The sequence below is a fragment of the Phoenix dactylifera genome, chromosome 2 (assembly GCF_051530095.1).
Source record: "Phoenix dactylifera cultivar Ajwa chromosome 2, Ajwa_hap1_PhDact_Kaust_v1.1, whole genome shotgun sequence".
Classification (NCBI taxonomy): Eukaryota; Viridiplantae; Streptophyta; class Magnoliopsida; order Arecales; family Arecaceae; genus Phoenix; species Phoenix dactylifera.
The window spans coordinates 32,716,741-32,734,268 of NC_143191.1; the positions used below are offsets into that span (position 1 = coordinate 32,716,741).

Below are 17,528 nucleotides of genomic sequence, written 5' to 3' on the forward strand. Positions count from 1 at the left end.
TATTCCGGGTATATTCTCTCATCTATTACGCCGAGCAAAGGAACGCCCACGTATCAAGAAATAAAATCTTCTCAATTTGAGTCCTGCACGTGCGGAGTCGCCCCTGTCCTTCAGAAACCGCCCCCGTAGCCCCCCAAACCAAACCTCCATTCCGTCTCCACACATCGTCTTCCGTGGGAGACAAGGCACGCCATGGGCGGCGGAAGGCGGAAGGCCGGAAAGATCCGGCCCCACGGAGGCCGAGCCACAGGCGGTGGAGAAACCCGCCCCCTATTCGCCGGAGGAACTCGACCCCTATTCGCCGGCGGCCGATCAGCCGGCGGCCGGCGTTTCGCGGGCTCCTCTCCTCCCCCTTCCTCGATTTCTGCAATTGATGGAAGCTTCCGAGGCGGCCGCGGGAGGAAGAACGGATCCCGCGGGGCCCAGGGAAGGGGAAACGCCTTCGCGTACGCCTACCCGACCGCCCATGGGGAGATCAGCGGCGGCGATGACGCCGGCTGCTCGATCCTTCTCGCCCGTTCCGGAGATAACCCGCCGATCGTTGCTTTCGTGGACTCAGGCCCGTGCGAGGAGCCGGGCGTTGGGGTACCTACTTATGCTTACGATCCGGCGGTGGTGCGAGGTATGGGGTTAGGTTTTGGTGGTGAAGGGGAGGAGGAGGAGGAGATAGTGGTTTACGATCCAGCGGCGGTTCGACGTGCTGGGTTAGATTTTCGTCGTGGTGAGGAGGAGGAGGAAGTTGGGCGGGTTGGGTTAGGGTTTCGTGGTGGTGAGGAGGAGAAAGAAGAAGAGGAAGAACGAGAAGAGGAGGAGGAGAAAGAAGAAGAGGAAGAACGAAAAGAGGAGGAGGAGCAAGAAGAAGGGAATGATGAATGGGAAGAAATGGGGGGATTTGACACGTACTCAACCCCAGATGTCAAGAAAGAGGGAAAAGGTAAGGGCTTTCTGTCAATTGGTGGAGTTAGAGTTTATACAGAGGACACTTCTTCGCCTTCGGAGGGGAGTGATGGATTTGAAGATGATGTTACCGATGATGGAGATGGAGATTCTTGCGAGGAGGATGGAATGTTGGATTCTGCAGACGAATCCTTACCAGACAGTGAAGAAGAAGAGCACTATGACGGTGATTCGTTGTCTTTTGATGATGATTCTGATATTGATGATGAGGTCGCTGAAGATTACATGGAAGGTATTGGCGGCAGTTCTGAGTTGCTAAGTGCTGGGTGGCTGGTGGCTGAGAATTTGGAATCATCGGATGAAGACGGTCTTTTGAAGAGTGGCGATAGCAGTGATGGAGACAACCGGAAATTAGGGGGGATCTCTCTGATGAATGCATCGAAAGAGTATGGCATGAAGAAGCCCAGTTCGAGAAAGGGGAAGGGCAGTTCAAGGAATTGGATGACCGGTTCACCAGTTGTGGATGGTGGGTTGTCAGCATTGGATGATATGTTGTTTGTGAAGGATCCTCGAATGGCTTCGAGGAAAAAGAAGTCCTCTTCTCATCTCTCACAATCCTGGCCCCGCGAGGCTCGGAAAAGTAAGAAGTACAATAATGTTCCAGGTACAATTGATTTTACTTGGTTGTCTTTCTTTCAGCTAAGATATTCTAGTGCTCTTAGGCTGTTTTCTGTGCCTTTCTTGTTCAGCTAGATGTTATCTGGATCTGATTATCATAGACGCTATTTCATGATATTAGGCTTTGAAATGTGCATTAATTTATCTTGCAATGTCATCATGCTATTCAAGCATTTGAACTGAGGAATTTCACCTAAGATTATTGCCTGGTAACTGAGAACGAAGACTAGCTATTGGAGGTTTTGATGTTGCCTTCACTTCCAGGCAAGTATGTAATATTTTGAATTCTGAAATCTTAATACTTCTTTATCACTTTGGATTTGATAATAAAGTATTCATCAAGGTTTATATCAATTTTGGACACATATAAGCCTTGGAATGGTCGGTGGACCACAAAACCAAACTAGATGATGTAAAAACACAGCAAATCAAGAAAAGTTTCAAATGACCACTATTTCATGTGTCTATCATTCTGTCAATTGCAAGCATCTATTATCTGCAAGTTGATTCTATGATGCATATGGCAGGTGCTTTTGATTTATAGATTGATCTAAACAAAAGTTTCTCCAATGTTTGTCTTCTCTATCATCCTAATTTGTATGATTGTGAAACCATAGAAGTGAGGCAGATGTACTGTTTGATATTAAAACTCGAAATCATGTTATGTTGTTTGATGCTAGCTCATGAGCTGGACTTTCAAAATGGTGTATTTACGGTTAGCTCAGGGAATCCTTTATACTGGCACAAGCATGCATGTTCCTGGATTATTTTGGGGATGACAGAGAAAATGTGGTTTTATGTTTAATGTATGTCTAAACATCACTGATACACATAAAAAAGGCAGGTTTTCCTAGTAAACTTATGTGTTTAACCTATATATTGATAGGTTAATTTATCTTTCTTTAGTGGGTTCAATTAACATAATTTTGTCTTGATATGGTTGTCTTGTAACGAGCTGATATTGGTACAATGGTAGATTTTCTAAATATCACTTCTAAGTTATAAATCTTGGTTCATGTTCTCTTCTTAAACTGACCTATTTTCCTAGTGATACAGAGGCATGAATATAACCACTTGATGACTCGCTTTAAATTCACTTGACGAGTTAAAAAGTACAAGAATTATCATATGATAACTTATATTAGTCACATGAACCACATTAGAAAGATCCTCTCAATCAAGCCTGAGAATACATGCATAAATCCCATACGTAAGCAATTAAATGGGATCAATAATTTAAGATATCATATTTGCTTGTTTCTCATTTATAGACCTCTAGAAATCATTGTAGGAGATATAATATGATTCATTGGATTTTTGATCCTCCTTTGGGCTTGCATTTTAATCTGATTATGTACTTCTCAATTAATTATCATTTTGCTTCACTAGCATTTGGTATTTTCATCCAAGAAATGCTGAACTGGACAGTACGGGCTGGTTCAGCTCGTACCGAATTGGTACCGGTGCCGACCGGTCCTGTTCGGCGTTAAAAAATGGTTCTGGCCCTTATGGGGTCGGAACCGGCTGGTACTAGATGCACTCTGTCCGGTATAGCTAGGAATCGGTGCGAACCGGTTGGTTTGCAGCGCGTCTGGGCGCGCTGTGGGCTGTTATGCAGACCGATTTGGTACCAGTCCGAATCGGTCCGGTAGGCGACCGGTATGTCTATTGGTGCCGGTTTAACATACCTTGTTTTCATCATTAGGAGGTCAAACAATTTTAGTATTTGGTGTCTTAAAATCTGCCCAAGTTGGAAGGGTTGATCCAGATGATCTATTGTTAATTTATATAGATGGGATGTGGCCCAAACCCTTTTTCCTTTTTTTTTTCTTTTTTTTTTTTCGGGATAAAACTGTTCTGAGTAGTGCCATTTCACTTTTACCGCTTGAATGTTTCTAGTTTATCAGTTCAATGACTCAGTCTATGCATCCTTTTTTCTTTTCTTTTCTTTTATTTTTTTAAAAGCTTAATGGCTGATACCTCTCTTTTCCTCTTTCTTCTGCCTCCTCCACCTCTAGGGAGCATCTCATTCCCCAAGCCCACCTCACCTCTTCATCCTCTGTCTATGTTGCTTGAAGTCGGAATACCATATCAAAAGCCATCCTCTTGAATTCTGGGAAGGAATACCCTGAAGATTGAGCGAGAAACCTCTGACTTTGGTGTGCATTGGTGTGGATCCAGCGAGAAACTGCAGTTCAGGTGTAGATGGGCGAAATTTGCAGAGAATGCCTCAATACCATTGTAGATCGATGTAGGTATGATGAGAAGCCTCTGATGTTTGTGTAGATCTGTTCTGAGGTGGGTTTGTGGGTTTGAAGTTGATTGGATCCTTCAGGTAGTCATCATCACATAAGATAGAAGTAAGAAGAAAGAGGGATGTGGGTATTATGCAGATAGGGGAAATAGTTTTGGAAGAGAAGATGAAAGTGGGTTATTGGTTTATAAGGTGCAAAAGGTAGGCTAGTCTGGTTAACCCTTGGATGACCCCTAGCTGAATCAGTGATCCTGTCATCTAATCATGTCAGGGCAAGTCACCAGGTTCAGATTGCTGATGTTGTCTTTCTCTGTAATATATTTCTTCCTCCTGATGCACGATCATAAAAATCACTCGCATGTCATCTCTATTCAGCAAATTCTTCACTGTACTGAGTTGAATAGTTCTCTAATCTGATTAGGTAATCCTGGTATTGCGTCATGTTTCTAAGTAGAATCATGCAGCACATATTGGTAACCTGTAGGTGTTATGATTGAATTAATGAAGTTATTGTTCTGTTTTTGTTCCCTTTTACATGTACATCATCAAAGATTTTTCTTTACTTTGAGTACTCATGGCATTCCATTGGTCATATTAGAGGATAATGCTTGCATCTGATTTGGTAGACATGTAGAGTATAAATTTTCATAAGATATATCATTTAAGTCAAAAGACAAAGTGTGCAATACGCTTTTCTTTTTAAGAGGTTTGACGTGTTAAATTTTTCAATATGCTTTAGGTGGGAAAAAGAAGCATCGCAAAGAACTGATTGCCATGAAGCGTCGCCAGCGTATGATTAATCGTGGTGTTGATTTGGATCAAATAAATTCTGTAAGGCTGATTGTCTTTTTTTTTTTGCTTATATCTATTTTAATTTCACATTAATGATATGTGGTCTTTTTTTGACAGTTCAGTTCAATTATGGTAAACGTTATATACTTGAATATTATTTTATGCAAAATCGAGACATGTTCCAACTTACTTCCAATATTTTATAAAACACGTGTATGTATATGCATGTGTATTGTTATTTTCTTGGGGAAGCAAATGCTGTTGGTATTTGTTTCTCCAATAACCATCTATCATTAAAAGGAAATGATGGGTGCACATCAGCTACCAACCTGATAATATCCTTTATCAACAATTCATGAATTATGTTTTATAATTAAATCTTTAAATCATCACCTTACTAATATCATTAATTTAATTTCACCACCTCTTGCCCTCTTTTTTTCTTAGCTATTACCTTTTTCTTTAAACTGTAGTAATGTAATCTTAACTTTTTTTCTAATGTCTCACTATCAGCTTGTTCTGTCAGGCTTTAAAACTCCAGGTTGTTTTAATTAGCATGGAGTACAATATTTTGAAAATGAAACATATTGATGAACTCCAATAAAAAATAAGTTGCCTTTTGGATTGCTGCTTTTTGCTAATGCAATCAAAACATTTTTTTTTAAAAAAATGAAAATTTCTGGTTTCATATTTGAATGAAATAGTTGCATTTTGAACAAAACAAGCATAACGGGTGATAGGATAAAGCTTGTTTTCTTGTTCCTATTTGTTACATATTCAATATGGATTATTCTACTGAAAAGCTTTGGCGCAATTTTAAAATAACTGATATCAGTTTCCTGAACAGTGAATCAGCTGAGCCTCTATGCCACAATAGAACTTGCACCTGCTTATATCAAAAATTCCAATTGCTTGTCACCTCCGCTATAGTAAAACTTGTCCGTGTTTTCATGTCAACTTGCTAACTCTTGTAGTAAAGCTTACAGATGCTTTGTCTTTTTAACTCTAGAAACTGAGGAAGATGGTCATAGATGAGCTTGACATGTTGTCGTTTCAACCAATGCATTCCCGTGATTGTTCGCAGGTATGATTAGTTCATTTTTTATGCATTGCATGCAAAGTAGCATACTTTTTTTGGGTGTGTTGATAACCTATATAATGCATCTTAGTGGGGTTTGTCTATGCTTGTGGAAGTAACAATGACATAAGCATGTGTGATTATTTTGTCAGTTTTATGAAATGATAAATGTCAATTGTTATTATTGTTCAGTGCATTCTGGCTTCATCTTTCACATACAATAGGTTTCATTTCATTTTTATTTCTGTGGCTTCTTCAGGTGCAGCGACTAGCATCAGTTTATCAACTACGGAGTGGCTCTCAAGGTTCAGGCAAGAAAAGGTAACTATGCCCTAGTGCGCTAGAGTTTTTTACTTGTTTAAGTATGCTGTTAGGCTCCAGATAACAATTCCATGGTCAGATATTTTTTCAGGATCAATTATATTATAAATCTTTCGTGGAGATATAAATTTATTATTTTGTAATGTATCATGTAAACATTTTTATGTTCTCTTATATCCATTCATTTATGTGAGACGGGAAGTATATGTTGAAAGAGTAAGAGGTAAGTAATATTTATGAAAGGAGCCAATCAGCTCATCCTATAGTCCCTAGATTAGTCAGAAAATGGATAAAAAGATGACATATTCAATAGAATTATAAACGATTATAAATCATGGTCATGCTGATATGTCTTGTTCTTTCACGATTTCTTAAGTAGACCTCAACTGGCTATCTTCCTTGTGCTTTGTATCATGTTACAAAGAAGAAAGCCTAATTTCTTGATTTTGCTTTGTTAATATGTGGGTTTCATATCCTAGCAGTCTGCTTGCTGCTGCTTGTATCACATGTTACTGTTTACATTAGGCTATGTTGATACACGGGGCTTTATTTTTACTGATGAAATCTTGTATTGGTATTTTTTTAACTCATGGGGAAGCAATAGGAAAACTCTGGTTGGTTGAGCATCGATTGGTCTTATTCAACAATTTGCACAATAACATTGAAATCATATTATTTATGATGAGTAGCTGACAGACAGACTACTTTTTCCAGATTTGTAACTGTGACCCGGACTGGAAAGACATGCCTGCCATCTTCGACAGAGAAACTTCGCCTAGATAAGGTACTCATGTGCACCATATGTCATCATTGTCGTCATCAGTCACCATTAACTGGATTGTTTTGTCACATTCTTTTTTCTTAAAAATGCTTCTCACAGCATATAATTTAGTGACCATTCTTAGACTTGTTAGGTAAATATGTGTATGGTTATGTTTAATCCAAGGTTTTAAATTCTGTGGGACAGGGCTGTTCTATTTTTCTTATAGAATGGGATGCACTGCCCTGTTCTGACATTTGTGGTAGGGGATGTCTCAAGACGTGCCAATCGGGATGTTGGGTTGGTCCTGCCCCAATACATGGAATAGTACCCCATCCTGGTATCCTGTAGGATGTCCTGTCGGGACTTGAATCCTTGGTTTAATCAGTGGCACTTATCGCTTTCAGTTTCTCCAAATTGTTTAACATTTCCTCAGTTTTCAAATTTTTAAATTTTCTATAAGTATTCTTCTTATACACTTTGAAAATCTGAACAAATCATATTGATCTGTTAGTAAATATTTAGTTTATTCGATCTTTTTTTGATGGGGTTATGGATTTGAACCTCTATGTATCCACACTTAGTTCAAGTAGTTGTGGTAATCTTTCCTGATGTCAATCTTCCACTTGATCCAATATCATCTTATCTTGATATCATACTTTTCTCGACAATATGAGCTAGATCATTCCATTCAAGCATTGAAAGGGAGCTTTAACAATTTTCTTAAATTTTGCTGGCATGTCTGTGGATGTATTGTGTAATATGATACACGGCATTTTTATGATTTATAGCAGCATCTACTTGAAATTTGAACAAGAAGCAACAGAAGATGGAAGCTACCTTCTCTGAACAGTCAGTTCCATATGCTTATACCATCTCAATCATCATTTACTGCTGCTGACACTCAGTGGCCGGAATCTTCTTTGGGTAGCATACCCGCTTCGGAATCTCCAGGAATCTTGAATTTGCACCCGCTATTGAAGTGCTTTCTTAAAGTGTTTCTAAGATATCCACTCTCACACCAGCACCTGCACCCTCCCCCAATACTGGCAACTAAGTGTCGACAATAATTTCTCTTTATTATATATGTGCTTATAATTTAGTAAATTGTGGCTTCCGCCTAGCTGCATGCACGTACAACTTGGCATATAGTTTTCGAATTGGTAAATTGTCCTGCATTTTCTAAACCATGCCTTAAACATTATCTAGCTTGCAATCTACTGGGCCAAATTGATTGTGATTTTTTTGAATTGTTATCTTTCTCCTACGTGCTTTGGTAGGGATTGGTAGAAATGGTGATTCATCATGTAACAATGCTGGACTTGATTATCTTCTAGAATTGTATAATGTGGTTTAGATAACATATACACCCATAGGTTCCCAATTGTTTTGCTCGGTATCCAGCTGATATGAAGAACAATTTTCCTCAGGGAAATAAGAACCTTGATTGATAGAAAATAACGAAAGAAAAAAAATCATAGTCATTTTCCTTTGTCATATGAAAGGATTCACAAGAGCGAATCTGTTGCTGATCTTTTCCCCTATGGTTTTCAGCTGCTGGGAGCAGGTTTGGAGGACGATGACTTTGTTGTCAGTTATGGAAACAAGACAAAACCTCAGGAACAAGCGAAAGGTAGAACCAAGACAAGCAGAAGGCTAACTTTGAGGCCAGCTTCCTATCAGAGGACAGAAATGCACCATTCTGCCTCATCAAAGCTAACAAAGAACAGTGAAGCGAGTGGAAAGAAGAAAGGGGTTAGGAAGCAGATCTCAAGCTCGTATGCAGAAAGACCAGTTTCATTTATTTCTTGTGGCACTATGCAAGTTGATTCAGTGACAGAGAAAATGGCTGTGGATTCACATGGAAGTGCCAAATGTGACAAGACTGCTAAAAGTAGGTCTTCCAAATTGGGTGCTTTTGAGGTACATACCACAGGTTTTGGTTCAAAAATGATGGCTAAGATGGGATTTGTTGAAGGTACTGGGCTGGGAAAAGATGGCCAAGGAATGGTTCAACCCATAGAAGTTATCAAACGACCTAAATCTTTAGGATTGGGTGTTCAATTTACCCCAGATACCAGTGATGTAAGGATAAAACCGGAAAGTTTTGGTGCCTTTGAGAAGCATACTACAGGATTTGGATCTCGAATGATGGCAAAAATGGGTTTTGTACCAGGTACTGGCTTAGGAAAGGATTCCCAGGGGATCATCAACCCGTTGACTGCTGTTAAACTGCCAAAGTCACGGGGATTAGGAGCCAAAGCTTAGATTTTCATATCTAGGCTATTGAAATTTATTTACTGCTGTAACTTATTAATGTAACAGTGTCTTAAATTATGTAAAATTATGTCTGATCCATGTAGTCTTGTTGTCATTGGTCATAGTAATTGCACTTTTTAGGTCGCTGGTATGGCTAAAAGTTGTAGGGGTTTCTATAAGTTCTCCACGGTGTGGAGGAAACTAACAGTCATTCCATTTATATTTTGATGTGCAATGCGGCAGTTTATTCTTGGTTATATGGAGTGCAGCAGAGAAGTAATCATGGTTCATGGGACTTTTTTTATTCCCTAGAAGCTCGTGAGAGTGGATGGATGTCTTAACCTGCACCTCCTTCACAGTCTTTTTTTCCTCTCAATGTTCTGTTCATCTTTTTCAGCCCTCTGTTAATCATTATGTTATTGATTGAGGGGAATCTGGCGGTGGTGTTGGTTTCAGTGCTGCTGTCATTTAGATCACCAAGATTTAGTCGTGGCAGCCAGGTTGGCTTTGCCTTTAGTCAAGCGACCAAGCGAGTACTACGTTTCAGCAGGCTTTCCAGTTGTTTTAATTTCTGTGCACTATTTGCTGCAGTGTATGGGGCATTTAGGTCTGATTCGTTGGCATCTGATTCCGTCCGATGCCCAGGTGAGTGCTAACTTTTTTAGTCTTTTCATGTAGTTACGGGCTGTATGTTCTATTCTGTGTTATCTGGATACTCATGTTGTGGCATTAAAAACCAGTGTTGGATATGTGTCTAAGTTTTTTTATGTATATTTATGAAGTTTTATGATTGTCACTTTTAAAGATCGGCAAAAAGTTGAACTTTTCCAACAATGAGTTTAGCCTTCAGTTTCATGTTAGAATTTTTTTTTCTGTTTGATTGATTAGCTAAGGATAAATATTGAAATAATTTTGTAAAATATTATTTTTCTTGTTTTCTTAAGTAATTGAGAAGTTAAAATGAGAAATACACCCGCGCATATATATATATATATATATATATATATATATATATATATATATATATATATATATATATATATATATATATATATATATATATATTGAAAGACCTTAATGATATCTTCTTGATATTTATTTTTGATGTTTAAATAAAGAAGATTAAAGGTATAAATATATATAATATAGTTAAAATTATAAGTTTTCTTATGTATGTCATTATCTTCTTTTTTGCCTTTTTGCTGAGTCAAACACTTGGATATTATATATATATAATATCCAATTCGCTTCTTATATTCATGTCCATGCAATATTGATTCTATTTGCTGCAGTTTTCTAAGAGCTGCTAAAGCAAATGTAAGTGAGATCAACTGCATCATGCTGTGGATCGATAGCAGATTTTATTCCTGATGTTTTAGGGGAATTTTGAGATAGTAGATGCCCTTTTGGGTTATTGTTGCAATGTTAGCTGTCAAATGAACTACTTTTTTTTCAACATGTTGGTGAGTGATTCATGGATGATGGTGTTGGTATCATTTCTTAATTCTTTTTCCCCTTTAGAGTCTGTTCGGATATTCATATCCGGTCTTAAAGATCGGAAACAAGATTTCTAATATTATAGAATATGAGATTTGGCTTAGTCCATGTCAACTTGACCTGCTGCAGTCCATTCAGATCTTCTTGTTTTTTTTTTCCTTCTTTCTTTGGGATCCCACTCCGAAGATATTCTTGTGAATTTGTGAATATAGGTTTCGCCCGACCTATGTTCCCGTTATTCCTGCTGGCTTGTACAAATTTATCCAAACGGATCCTTAATCATTTAAAAGTTGATTCCTTTAGGGATGAGCATGGACATTAATTTACCATGCATATAGGTTTGTAAATTATGCAAGCAGGATGGGCCAGAATTTTGTTAGATCTTAATTTTTGCTTCCATATATCCCTGTTTGAGGAAAAAGAAAGACTTCAGAATATGTGTCCGTTCGTTTGAAAGAACGGATACATGCATTTATTCTTTCGGAAAAAACAGACGCCTGTATTTGTTCGTTCTATTCTTTCAGCAATACTCCAAGGGAAACTTCGCGCTTGGGATGGAATGCGGCATGTGTCACTATCTATCTAGAACAGCTGACCGTATCAATGGGTTAGGCGCATTGGAATCGTCAGCGCAATGGGAATTTCTTATGGCCAAAACAAACCAAGAGACTTTCCTTCGTCTACCGCCTCTCTAGCACGTTTTTTTTAATTATTATTGTTATTTATTTATTTATTTGCAACGGTTGCTTATACTATTCTAGTTTGAGTATAGCCAACAGAATCAAAAGACAAAAAATAACAAAATAAAGGAGAGGAGATGACCTCGCCGGAATATTGAGCAGCAAAGAAAGTGACCCAATTCGCAGTTCTGTTCGTCTCACGTTATATATGTACCGTCTGAAAGGCTCTGCAGTCGCCTGCCATCCTTCAGATGTCATGCAACAGAAGGTTGTCACCTTTTATCGGCTACAACAGTCGAATCTAATCGATCATCATTGAATCTTTTTCAAGCAGAATGCACTCTGCCTCTAACATCCATCTTTTCATGCTAGAATGAGAAAATGTTTGTGCCTTCCACTCTATCGTCACATGGGAGGCAACATCTTTCACAGGCGGAAGGTGCTCGCACTTCCTCTACACTCTCCTGGAATACATTATTCTGTGGTTGGCGGTGGTCTGCTAAAATTTATTTATTTTTTCTAGATGCTCGAGAAGAGGACTTGCATGCTGCAATTTGCATGTCCGCTATCAAGCTCTTTATTATGTAGAGGTTTGATGACTGTGACTTTGGATCACGAAAAAGCATTGCTACTAGATTTGCTTGCAAGTCTTTGACTTTTATTTGCTTTAGATGCATTTCCTGGACTGAAACTAAATCCTGTCAAAAAGCTTTGGCCTTTGCAACCAGTAACTGGAAACTTCATGATTTACATAAAAGATTACTATTTATTTGATCCAACCATTATAGCTCAATATTTATCTTTGTATCTCTCTATTTTAGTTTTTTATTTAGTGCTCTTCTATATAGCGTTCATATGTATGCAGCTGGACCGTCGGCAAAGATGGAATTGTATTCTTTCACCACCTAAATCCTTCTCTGCTTCAAGTCTCTCTTGCTTCTTCTATGTTCGCATAATTTTTAGTAACAAGGGTACTGGGAGATGGTAAGCCTAAGGGTACTAGGATGTCTAGGTAGTATTTTTCATAGGAACTATATTTTCAAAGAGGGAAAGTATTCATTCTTAGATGCAATTATCGTGCCAGCAATAACTAAACGTATAGAGGATAAACTTTTTGGGCATGGTCTAAACAGACCGCATCCATGGATTTGGATCCAAGCTCTCTCTTTTCAACACCTTAAGGTGGGCCATGTTAGGCTGTCGACCCTTCCACCCTCTTTAAGTTGTCACCTGAAAACTTTTGAAAGAACCCTTACTAAAACTATATAACAAGTCATAAAAATCGTTTCTTTCTACAAGTTCCTTGGCACATAAGAGCTAGAATCCTATTTTTCATTTCTACTACCCTACTAAATTGAGGAGCCCAAGGAGTTGTGACTTCATGGATTATACTGCGATCCTCACAAAATTGAAGTCTCTTTAGTGGTGCTCTCCACCGCAATCTAATCCAAGGCTTTTAGTTCTCCTTTCTGATTGATTTTCTGACTCTTTTTTATAAGATTTAAATTTATCAAATGTCTCGCCCTTAGTTTTGATTACACACGCATAACAAATCTAATCTTATCATCTACACATGTAATAAGACATCTCTTCCCTCGCCTAGTAAGCACCATTCATATTGCAAATATCGGAATGAATTCATTCTAACAATTCTGAATCTCTTGCTACACTCTTGAAGGTTTTTCCAGTTTGTTTGTAGTATACACAAATTTCATATTCATGTGATTATAAATCAGAAGGAATCGAATGCAAATTCATCATGCATTTCAAAGTATTTAAATATATATGTCCTAGCTATCATGCCACAAATTGGATTGTTCAACATTCATTATATTATTAACAGTACTGCTATTGCAAGAGGAAACATTATTCGAAACATTTAACTCAAATAAACCATCATAAACAAAATCTTTTCCCACAAGGTTCTCAAAATTTGTTCCTGCAACTTTTGTTGGATTTAAATGTCAACTTAAATCTTAATCTACTCGAACAAGACCCACTGATCAAGTTCTTTTGTGTCTCAGGCAAATGCTGCACTCCATGAAGTAAGAGGAACTTCCTTGAAGGGAGCTTCAGGTCTGCATGTCCACATCCTTGCACCACAACTGCAATATTGTTGTGCATCATCATAGAGTCTCTCTTCATCCTGGTAAAAGGAAAAGAATGATCAGTTGGAATAGATATAAACACCAGCGTCCGCCACCGATTAGTGGATTGGCATGCTAGATTATCTCAGGATTAATAGAAATATACCCATCTAGTGAGTTGGCCTCATGAATAATCACCTTGGCCTAGGGCTTTTGAGAGCTTGGGGATTTGTTCCTTTTTTTAGTACATTGGCAGCTCATACCAGACGAGTGTGGATACTGCTAACAAAATCAGAAAACAAAATGCTGCATAAAGGCATAGGCACAACCACGTAAGAAATCTTTAGAGTGATGAATTACGAAGGAAGCAACCTAATCTGCGTTCGCCTTCCGATATACGGGCGTGGCCTGGTAAGAGTCGGCCTCCCTCAGTTCTCTGTGAATATCATGGAGCAACGGCCGATTCTCGACTGAGCACCTCCATCCCCAAACCCACCGAATCACCATGGTCGAATCTCCCTTGAGGAGGGAATTTGTCCTTTAACTGAGACTTATTACGAAAATACTAGTTAGCTAGGTGGCCATGCTTCCCACATACAAAGCAAGCCCTCTCTATGTCATTCTTCTCAATCCTCCCACGGTGTTTATGAGGATGAGTGGATTTTAGATTTGTTACTATGAGATTCAATTATATTGGCCTTGGCATGGCTCTCCAAGGGCATAACCCTAGCCCTTTTCTTTTATGTTTAAATAGGAAATCAGGCCATCCATGGTAATGCTTTCCTTGCGGTGTTATAAGAGAGGTTACACAATCCTCCCAAGGAGGAGGAATTCTAGTCATCACAACTCCTACCTGACACTTACCTTGTAAAATAACGCTGTCATATTTTAATTCCCCTACCATCACCAGAAGCTCATGGGCTTGGTGTATTAAAGATCTTCCATCTACCATTTTAAAATCCTGATATTTTTCTATTAATTCCCCTATTATTAACAAAAAGTAGATGTCAAGTAATTGGTCACTAAGCATGCTCAAAATATTTTCTAGGTAGTTTTTTTTTTTTGTCAAATCTTTTCCTAGTTTTTGACAAGTCTGCGTTCCAGTAATGCTCATCAGATTTGAAGGTCGGATACGTCATTGTGATAAAAAAAATGAAACGATTAAAATTTGTTGTAAAAAATATAAAATTTTAATCACGTCATCAAAATTCTGACATAACGTTGCCATATCGTCAATTAGTATATGTAGAAAAAAATTATTGACTATACTGCATACACTACGTAGCCATGTATCAGCCCATCAATTTTTATTATGGCGCATCAAGATGCGCTATAGGCTTATAGAAATCAATGGCTCTGATTGGCTGCATATGATATTTCTCCCTTATAACACACCCCAACCCTCGCCCAGCGAGAGGCACGACCCTGGAAGATCGCCTCGCAAGACGCGTATCTGATCCAAGAATCACGCCTTTGGAGCAGCTTCGTCTCCCTTTCTTTTTCGCCCTTTCTCTCTTCAGATCTATCCTTCCCCCTTCTCCCGATTCCGCCATGGCTGACCGCCAACCACAATAGATCTACGGTTCTCTAGATCGCCCCTCTTTATAATCTATCCCTCATCCGATCTGGTGGCCCTCCGGATCTTCAATGGCTTCTAAGATTTGCGCCATGATCTCGATCTTCTTCTTCCTCCTCCTCCTTCTGCCCTCCGGCCATGGCTTCTACCTCCCCGGCAGCTACCCCCACAAGTACGGCGTCGGCGACCTTCTTTCCGTGAAGGTGAACTCCCTGACCTCCATCGAGACCGAGCTCCCCTACGGCTACTACTCGCTCCCCTTCTGCCGGCCCCAGGAGGGCATCAAGGACGTGGCCGAGAACCTGGGCGAGCTCCTCATGGGCGACCGCATCGAGAACTCCCCCTACCGCTTCAAGATGCGCGCCAACGAGTCCGACGTCTTCCTCTGCCGCTCCGACCCCCTCTCCGCCGACGATTTCAACCTCCTCAAGAAGCGGATCGACGAGATGTACCAGGTCAATCTCATCCTCGACAACCTCCCCGCCATCCGCTACACCAAGCGCGACGACTTCCTCCTCCGCTGGACCGGCTATCCGGTCGGCATCAAGGTCGCCGACGGCTACTACCTCTTCAACCACCTCAAGTTCACCGTTCTGGTCCACAAGTACGAGGAGACTAATGTGGCCTCCGTTATGAGCACCGGCGACGCGGCCGAGATGATCCCCTCCAACTCCGGCAAGTCCGGCGGCCCGCCCGGATACATGGTCGTCGGCTTCGAGGTCGTCCCCTGCAGCTTCCAGCACGATCCCGAGTCGGTCAAGAACTCCAAGATGTACGACAAGTACCCGAAGAAGATCAACTGCGACCCATCCACGGTGGCGATGGCGATCAAGGAGAACCAGCCCGTGGTCTTCAGCTACGAGGTCGATTTCGTGGAGAGCGACATCAAGTGGCCGTCCCGGTGGGACGCCTACCTGAAGATGGAGGGCGCCAAGGTGCACTGGTTCTCGATCCTCAACTCGCTGATGGTCATCGCCTTCCTCGCCGGGATCGTTCTCGTGATCTTGCTCCGGACGGTGCGGCGGGACCTGACCCGGTACGAGGAGCTCGATAAGGAGGCGCAGGCGCAGATGAATGAGGAGCTCTCCGGGTGGAAGCTCGTGGTCAGCGACGTTTTCCGGGCGCCGGACAATCCGACGCTGCTCTGCGTCATGGTCGGGGACGGCCTTCAGATTCTCGGCATGGCGGTGGTGACCATCCTGTTTGCCGCGCTCGGGTTCATGTCTCCGGCTTCTCGAGGAACTCTGATCACCGGAATGCTCTTCTTCTACATGATTCTCGGGATTCTGGCCGGTTATGGTGCTGCGAGGCTCTGGAAGACCTTGCGATGCGGCGATCATGCCGGCTGGGTTTCGGTCTCGTGGCGCGTGGCTTGCTTCTTCCCTGGTATCGCCTTTCTCATCCTGACCGTCCTCAATTTCCTCCTTTGGGGCAGTCGCAGCACCGGGGCCATCCCCTTCAGCTTGTTCGTGATATTGCTCCTGCTCTGGTTCTGCATCTCCGTGCCTCTCACTATGGTGGGCGGATTCCTCGGGGCGAGGGCACCTCACTTGGAGTACCCTGTGAGGACTAATCAGATCCCTCGCGAAATCCCTCCCCAGAGGTACCCATCTTGGCTGCTGGTTCTCGGCGCCGGCACGCTGCCATTCGGTACTCTGTTCATCGAGCTCTTCTTTATAATGTCTAGCTTGTGGATGGGCCGGGTCTACTACGTCTTTGGCTTTCTCTTCGTTGTTCTCATCCTTCTCGTTGTCGTCTGCGCCGAAGTTTCCCTCGTCCTCACTTACATGCACCTCTGTGTGGAGGATTGGAGGTGGTGGTGGAAGGCATTCTTCGCATCCGGGTCGGTCGCCATATACATCTTCTTGTACTCCGTGAACTATCTGGTGTTTGATCTCAAGAGTTTGAGCGGGCCGGTCTCGGCCACTCTCTACCTTGGCTACTCGCTCTTCATGGTCCTTGCCATCATGCTTGCCACCGGCACCGTCGGCTTCATTTCTTCCTTCTGGTTTGTCCACTACCTTTTCTCCTCGGTGAAGCTAGATTGAGATGCCATGGCACGGCACACAGAAGCTTTTCCTGAGTCCGACAAGTATTTGAGATCCCATTATCAGTTGGAGATGATACCTCCTTAATTTGAGCTCTCATGATTCTTCTATGCTCGACCATCTATCTCCCTGCTGCTTTTGTCTGCTGGAATCTTTCGGTTTTTTCAAGATGTAGTTGCTTTTGTATGAGTCCAACCTTTTCTATTCTTTTCATATAGTCTGTTAGTCTGGAAATGAAGAACTGTTTCCGATTCTCATTGGATAGATGAATTTGTATGTATAAGTATGCTTTGCTCTTTTGCTATGATGTGTTCTCAGGGAGAATGTTCGAGTCGAGCCATGAGCAATATATCCAATACAGGGTATAGCATGATTGAAATGTGCATCTTTTCCTCCATCCAAGATGATTATTCTTATTGATTTTGGTCTTTATTGATCTCTCATGAAAGCATGTTGATTTCTTGTTTCAAAACAATTGTTCCCATGCATTTTCACTGCTGGAAGGAAGGTTTCGAAGTACTTGCTCACTGTGTCCCCCCCCGCAGCGTTTTGTTAGATCTTCTCTCTTCTGGCAAGAATCTTGATATTATTTTTGACTGGG

The 17,528-nt window shown here is 41.0% G+C and overlaps 1 protein-coding gene and 1 pseudogene across 3 annotated transcripts; both read left to right on the forward strand.

Moving 5' to 3' along the window:
• The first annotated feature begins 37 nt into the window (after window positions 1-37).
• Window positions 38-9,296, forward strand: LOC103715973 (uncharacterized). 2 transcript variants are annotated; one of them, XM_089928904.1, is made up of 7 exons: window positions 47-1,561; window positions 4,569-4,660; window positions 5,631-5,705; window positions 5,959-6,020; window positions 6,735-6,804; window positions 6,988-7,120; window positions 8,335-8,501. In XM_089928904.1, exons 1-7 carry the CDS (start codon window positions 193-195, stop codon window positions 8,361-8,363), a joined length of 1,830 nt encoding a protein of 609 aa, XP_089785030.1. In that variant the 5' UTR covers window positions 47-192; the 3' UTR covers window positions 8,364-8,501. The 2 variants fall into 2 exon arrangements, with proteins under 2 accessions (XP_008801998.2, XP_089785030.1); XM_008803776.5 differs by lacking the exon at window positions 6,988-7,120 and having other exon boundaries at window positions 38-1,561; window positions 8,335-9,296.
• Window positions 9,297-14,678: 5,382 nt separating this feature from the next.
• LOC103715971 (transmembrane 9 superfamily member 11 pseudogene) lies at window positions 14,679-17,324 on the forward strand (annotated as a pseudogene). The gene has a single exon (XR_015975337.2). The product of XR_015975337.2 is annotated as a transmembrane 9 superfamily member 11 pseudogene (transcript).
• Window positions 17,325-17,528: the final 204 nt, after the last annotated feature.

What these genes read in the sequence shown, in the direction of transcription:
- LOC103715973 (XM_008803776.5), top strand. Translation starts at nt 193, where the DNA reads ATGGGCGGCGGAAGGCGGAAGGCCGGAAAGATCCGGCCCCACGGAGGC. An exon ending in GAAGTACAATAATGTTCCAG is followed by an intron (nt 1,562 to 4,568) that starts GTACAATTGATT and finishes AATATGCTTTAG; the next exon opens with GTGGGAAAAAGAAGCATCGC. An exon ending in AGAAACTTCGCCTAGATAAG is followed by an intron (nt 6,805 to 8,334) that starts GTACTCATGTGC and finishes TATGGTTTTCAG; the next exon opens with CTGCTGGGAGCAGGTTTGGA.